The 7,292-nt window shown below is 27.9% G+C and overlaps 1 protein-coding gene across 1 annotated transcript in view; it reads left to right on the top strand.

The window, feature by feature from the left end:
• The window catches only part of LOC108576944 (NK-tumor recognition protein), a 6,758-nt gene extending 438 nt beyond the window's left edge, over positions 1-6,320 (top strand). The window contains exons 2-13 of the mRNA XM_017940020.1: positions 1,247-1,382; positions 1,452-1,578; positions 1,651-1,809; positions 1,841-2,123; positions 2,196-2,416; positions 2,507-2,635; positions 2,837-3,942; positions 4,260-4,625; positions 4,731-4,868; positions 5,090-5,278; positions 5,355-5,500; positions 6,205-6,320. Coding sequence (XP_017795509.1) covers positions 1,247-1,382; positions 1,452-1,578; positions 1,651-1,809; positions 1,841-2,123; positions 2,196-2,416; positions 2,507-2,635; positions 2,837-3,942; positions 4,260-4,625; positions 4,731-4,868; positions 5,090-5,278; positions 5,355-5,500; positions 6,205-6,320 — 3,116 coding nt within the window. The remainder of the gene's footprint in view (positions 1-1,246; positions 1,383-1,451; positions 1,579-1,650; positions 1,810-1,840; positions 2,124-2,195; positions 2,417-2,506; positions 2,636-2,836; positions 3,943-4,259; positions 4,626-4,730; positions 4,869-5,089; positions 5,279-5,354; positions 5,501-6,204) is intronic.
• The last annotated feature ends 972 nt before the right edge of the window (positions 6,321-7,292 follow it).

Genomic DNA, 7,292 nt, shown 5'->3' with positions numbered 1-7,292 from the left:
GTATATACTTTTTATTTTGTTTCCTACAAGTTTGTGCTTTATATCTTGAAAGTAAATAATGTACTGTAACAATTATAAAGAACAAACAGACTAGCTAAATAATGAAGTGCGGATTTATTTTTTAGTATCAATGAAAGATCAATTGATTTGAAACAATATATAATCAACAAAGTTTTGAGGCTTTTATGGCTTGGGCAGATACAATTTTTGTTTGAGGCTTCCAGGTGTAGATCATGTCCAGAAATGCTCAGATGTTTCACTAGTATTGCAATTGGCTAGGGAGTCAAAAATTTATATAAACAATTTGGCTAGATTGTATATAAAAAATTCAGTGGTGTTGATTATAGGCCTGAGAAAAATGTTACATATTTTAGGAAGTCAGGAAAACCAGGAGCTATAGATTTCATGTTCTTGTGTCTTGCTGATGCAGTCTTTCTTTTGTAATACAATGTGATGTTATCCTTGTCAGTTGGTAGAATGTAGTTATTTTCTTTCTTTTGCAGCTCTTCTAATGCTCTTCTTTTTGTCTTTTGTCTTTTTGGCTACTTTGAAATATTTGAGGTTTTCCTCTTAATTCTATTGACTAACATCATGTGTAGAGCATGAATTATATTTTCTACCTGCTTAATTATTTTCTCCTCTAGAAATTACCTTAATGTTATGATAAAAATAGAACAAGACAAATGTCATCTGTAGCAGTGCACCAAAAGATCATGAGATATAAAATTTTTTGTAATAACACCAAATGATAAATAGAATCATTAATAAGGTCAAAAGGTTATTTTCCTAGAAAATATAGAAAAAGGATAGAAATAACAACAGAATTAACAACATCTGGGACATGCTTCCTTTATTTTTTTAATTGTTCAGCTGACCAATTAAAAAGTAGGTCACTGATTGGCAATTAATGATCCATGATATAAGCATAATATATCTACAGAATTCTATCTATAAGATACACATCAGTATCAGTGTGTCTTTTAATTCCCTGAAGAAACCAGTTGGGATGCTATTAAAACATTTAAGTACTTCCACATTAAAACATAGTTTACACTTAGCAGCTTCAAACAGAAATTCCAATATACAATCAATCTTTCTATAAGTTATTAAACTAAACTAAACTAATGTTATATGTATTATAAATTTACAGTTCAATGCTTTGAATTACTAAAATCAAATACAAATTCTTTTCCTAGGATTAGGCATGTGTAAAATAATGTAGATAAATTAAAGCATGTACATGTAAAATGTATTATTTTTCAACAGAACTTAATGGAAAAACCACAAGATTTATTAATGCACATGGTTGAAAATGATTTTGATTATATGGAAACACATCTTGATATTACAAATCCTGATAGTTTATGGAATCATGAACATGAGTAAGTAAAGTACTTTTATTATTTAATGTTATGTAATTAAAATTATTAATGAATATTATATACTTTTAGACATAATAATGATGTGGATGAAATGTCAGTATCCGAGATTCCCACCACTATCTGTAAAATTGATAGTATTAAAGAAGATTTTGCAAAAGTTCTTACTGATTGGCAAGAACATATTGAATACTTACAGGTTTTACTTATTTTTTCATTCATTATGCTTAATGTTTCTGAAATGAAGTCGTTATTCATTATTCTTTTTTAGGCCTCAGACATGGATGAATACATGGATATTATAGGATTAAGCATGAATGCTACAGATAAAAGGAACTTTTGTAGTTCAGAAAATATACTTCAAGATGAACAAGCAATGCACACTTTAGAATCTGAATTCCATATAACAAAACAAGAAGATCTAGGAAAAGTTTTATTATAAAATAATATGTTTTATAGAGTGTGCAACAGAAGAAAATATGCATCATAAAATAGGTGATTTTATGGAAGGTGATAATAAGAAAAAAACGGAATCTAAATCATTATTAATAACGTCAAAACATTCAAAAAATCAAAGTAAATTGAAAAAGAATATACATAAATATGATAGTATAGGAATCGATATGAGTGCAAATGTATCAACAAAGCAAAAAAGGAAAAAGAAAGAGAAACCTCTACAATGTAATAAAGAAATACAAAGTATAAATCATGATAATAATAAATCTTATGCAAATCAAGTACCAGGTACATTTAAACAAAGATGTATATGTAAATATTTATTTACTATAATCATTCATAAATAATTTTTCATTGTAGTTCTAGAAGCTGGAGATGTTAAAAGTTTATTAGAACAATTTGAAGCTTCTGAGAATACCTTAATATCAACTTATCCATCTGCTAAAGTAAATGCAGAATGTGAACTAGACTTACTTGTGAAATCTAATGAAGTTCAACAATGTGTAAAACAGTCTCAAGTTTCAAATCTGCATAAAAACATCAGAGATGCTCTACCTCAAGAAGTAATTGAAAACATAAAGGTAATTATGTAACTAATTAATGAAACAGAAAATCAGTATTTAGAATATAAATACAAGTCATAATTATTATATTATATTACATTATATTAGATATCTGCACGTAAAAAGGTGATTTCAGTAATACCTGCAATACCTAGTATTCAAAATAATGGTCGTAGTAATGGAACACGTATGCAAGATGCAGCTGCAACACTTTTTCGAAACAAGCTTTTAAAAATAGTTGAGTATAATAATTTGTAGCAACGTTTATCTTCATATTTTTAATGTATAAAAAAATCCATTTAAACTGCTTGTGTTTGTATATACTTATATATACTTGTATATTGGTAAATAATTAATTTTCTTTTAAGTGTTAAATTATAGGAAAGTTATACTGCTTAAATAAGTATAAATAATGTAATTACTGTTGTATTGTATTAGGTGACAAATAATACTAAAAATAAGATTGCTGATGGTGGACTAGTTCAACTGGATCATGATTATTGTAGTACTAATTCCTCCATTAGTAGTTCAAGTGGTAGCAGTGAGTATGAAAGACAATCTAGTGACAGTGAAAAAGTGACTTTAGTTAAGAATGATAGTCAGAAATCGTCTCATTATAACACAGATTGTGAAAAACAATCATTTTCATCACATTTAAATAGAAGCCTCATAAAAAGTAGAGAGTATTTGACTGAAAGTAATTCAAAGAAAGATAGTGGTTTGGAATCAGGAGAAGTAAGTGATAACAGTGAAGAACAATCAGGAGTTACAATAGTTAGTGATATTCAAGTTACTAAAACTATAAAACAATTACAAAATGAAACAAAAGAATGTAAAATGGAAACATCAACAATCCAAGGGAACTGTCACCAAGTTGGTATTTCAAACATTTCAAGTTGTGTTATTAGTGAAAATCAGAATGGATCTTCAAATAATCCAACACATGAAATGAAAATACATTCAGCTCTAGCAACAAGTATTTTGCAATTAAGACAAGGTGTTTTAAGTAAAACAAAATTGATAAAAGCAGGAAATCAAAGAATGAAACAAATGGTTTCTGTGTTAAAGAAACCACTCAATGTACAACAAGCACCCATTGTAATGACTACTAATGAAAGTGTAATAACTACTACTAATAGTTTAAATGATAAAGTGCAGAATATTATTGTTCAAGATAATGAAAAAACGCTTATACAAGAGGAAAAGAAACCTCCCCGTAAAAAATTAAATTTGGCAGAATATAGAAGTAGAAGAGAACAAAATCGCAGTGATAATAGTAGAACAAATTCACCAATGCAACCTATGACATTAGTGTATGTTCATCATGCTTCCACGACAACTGAGCCTATTAAAGATGATCCCGAAAATTTGATTTGGTCGGAGAGAGAAATCGTATCAGTTTTAAAACCAAAAGTAGATGTACATGAAGAAAAACTTCGTCTAAAACCATCCACTTGTGATATAGGGATTCAAACTTACGAGACAGTATTTGAATTTCCTCCAAAGTCTTTAATTGATGTTGATGAAAGACATGAGCAACAAAGGTAAAAGTACAAAAATATATACCTCTTAAAAGAACTCAGAACCTTCGTTATTTATGGAAAAGTAGTTTGACAGGAATATTTATCTTAAGTAATGTGGAATGTTTACAGTTGGTATTCATATCAACTTATATACTGTTTATATAAATTTTTACTTTCTTTTGTAATTAAAAAAAAATAAAAACATTCAAAAGATGTTTTCAAACTGTTTTGAGTTCTTTTAAGTATAAATATTTCATGAGAAGAAACTTATTTTATTTAAATTAAATAAATGCAAATTAAATAATGAGTACTTCTAAAAAAAACTTAATAATTTGCAGGGATGACAATATAGAAGATATAAATCAACGGTCTTGTAAAAGACACAGAATTAATTCCAACTCAAGTCGATCTAGATCAAGAAGTAAAAGTCAAAGCAAGAGTAGAAGCAGAAGCAGAAGTGGTAGTAATCGAAGTAGATCTCGTAAATGCAGTAATACACGTCATCGAAGATTAAGTCACCGTCGTAGCTCCGTCAGCTCAAGTAGTAGTTGGTCATCACGTTCGCGTTCACGTTCGCGTTCGCCTTCACGTTCACGTTCGGACACGAGGTCTAGTTTCAGTTCAGGTTCAAGATATTCACGATCAAGTTCTAGATCATCTAGATCTAGGTCTCGATCATCCTCCCGATATTCTAGCTGCTCTAGGTATATAGTTACAAACCACACTTTGAAAAAATCATTTGAAAGAATTTTAGAAAATGAGAAATTTTGTAACTTAGAAACTAAAATTTGTAAAAATTATATTTATAGGTCCTCATCTCGTTCCAATTTCGGAAGAAGTAAGTGGTCAAGACGAAGAAGAAAACTTGCCCGAAAATATCATAGAAGTTATGATAGGCATAGACAATCTTCTACAGGAACTTATCATAGCTATAGAGATTGGAGAAGGTAAGTAATTTACATTCATAACATTTTCAAAATGGAAGAATATCTATAACTGAATAATTATTAAAAGTATGCAGATTCTTATTTACAAAAGAAAGTCGTTATTTGTATGCGCAAATTTGTTTAATTGAATAAAAAATTTTTTATGTCCTTTCATTCATGAATATAATCTTACATATTTATTTATTTTAAATTGACTTTTTATATTTTGTATTATATATTAGGTCGCCAACAAATTCTTATCGACGGTCATATGACAGTTGGTATATTCGTGAGAAACAAAGGCAAGTGGAAGAGCGAAGAGTAATTTATGTTGGACGTTTGGAGGAAGGAATTGCTAAAGCTGATTTGCGTAGAAGATTTGAAGTTTTTGGTCCTGTGGTAGACATTAGTGTACATTTCCGTGAACATGGGTAACTATTTCAGTATTCCACAACTGTATTATATTCATAAGAACATAAAAGATTTAAAAAAATTTCTATGTTCTAGTGATAACTACGGTTTTGTAACCTTTGCTTACAAAAATGATGCATACGAAGCTGTAGAACATGGTAACGATGACCCAGCTTTACCCCGATATGATTTATGTTTTGGAGGTCGTCGAGCTTTTTGTAAAGTAAAGTATGCTGACCTTGGTAAGAACAAATTGTGTTTCATACTTCATCTTTCATACATTTATTGGGAAAATAAGTTAGCTGGGATAAAACAGCGAAAATCATTCGGACCGCAAAGGATTAAATTATGAAAGTACGCTAGAAAGGGTTCACGACATATCTCCAAATATCGATAAGAAAATAATAAAAGTGATACTAAGCAAAGGATTATCTTGAAACTTAATTAGGTGCATGCGCACCTCAAGGATTTGCAAAATTAATTTTCTCGCAAAATGAAGCTTCATATTAAAAGATTCTATTCTACATTTTTTTACTGGTTCTGTTATTTTAATTTTAAAAATTTTAGAAAATTTTTTGTTGTAGATAATAATTTTATTACAATCTATCCTTACTGATTTAGTAATGGATTAAGAAATATAAATAGGGAAACTTTTTGAATAAAATTTTATCTTTATCCTAGAAGTATTGTACACGAACAAGAAACATGATTTTTATAACGAATTAATAACTTTTAATTACTAAAAAGTTTTTTTTTAAGTTAATACTATGTTAAAATTAAGGTTGGATAAGGTTTGTTACTTAGTTATTTTGATTATAATTATGTAGTAAAATATATTATATATCTGCAATAATAGACAATATAAAAATATTGCGTTAACAAAAATAAATTTTATGTAAAGGTGATTGTATACTACATTTTAACTGTAATATTGTATTTTCAACAGATGGCATGGCAAGCAATTCACTTAGCAATGGACAAATGATACCAGATAATGAAGATAACACATTCGACCTTCTATTAAAAGAAGCAAAAGCAAAGTTACGTAAAAGAAAGGTTTGACATATGTACTATTTGTTAGTTGTAAATGTAATTTAAAAAATTAGTACAGACGTGGTCACTGATAATATTTAAAACAAAAGTAAGTGGAGCGATATATACTGATATTTTCCACCAACTGAAATATAGTAAAAGTTAAATAATTGTTATAGAGTATAAATGAGTGTTGCTGTATGGCATCTGTAACAAAAGTAGCAATTAACACCTGTATTTTTTAAATTAATTGGAAACATCAATAGCATTGAAATGTATATGATATTCCCTTAATCTATTTCGGTATTTACAAGAATAATGAAAGTATTAAATTTTTTCTATATGGAAGTGTGCTTAATTAAAAACATGTAATTTTAATGGTTTCATTTAAAAAGTCGACATAGTTTTTATAAATAATTTATTCAAACTAATCAAATAATAATTTCCAACGTTTCTTAATTATTAATTTCAACACAAATAATTGTAATTTGAATTTTTTAACTTGAAAGAATATTCACTATAATACATTTTACTTAAAACACATTTTTCATATAGAAAAGTAAATGTATTTTCATCATCTTCGAAAATATTATAGATTAATACAAATGGAGTGCATCATGGAAGAAATTTAAAAGCGCACTTATTATACCTATTACCTATTTGTATGTTTGTATAGAAAAATGTTAAAAGAAGTAACTGAATTTGATAATACATTTACTCTACTTTTAACAATTTAATTATAAATTTTTTAGAATGATTTAAAATGCGTTTAATCTCGAGTTTACAATGCAGTATATGTGTATATTTAAATTTACTTTGCGTCCTTCTTTCCTTACAAGTTAATATTCACTATTTAATATTCAGATAAACTAATTTTCATATCTTCAAATTAAAACCCGTTATTTATTCATATCTTACGTTCCATACGAATTGGCCAAATGTCAAATGTATTATCACTTTTTACTTTTAAATGTTACGAACTTGTAATACTTTTACTACTTG

The sequence above is a fragment of the Habropoda laboriosa genome, unplaced genomic scaffold (genome assembly GCF_001263275.1).
Source record: "Habropoda laboriosa isolate 0110345459 unplaced genomic scaffold, ASM126327v1 scaffold541, whole genome shotgun sequence".
NCBI lineage: Eukaryota > Metazoa > Arthropoda > Insecta > Hymenoptera > Apidae > Habropoda > Habropoda laboriosa.
The sequence above is the reverse complement of the archived record's forward strand: the minus strand, read 5'-3'. Positions and strand labels throughout refer to the sequence as shown.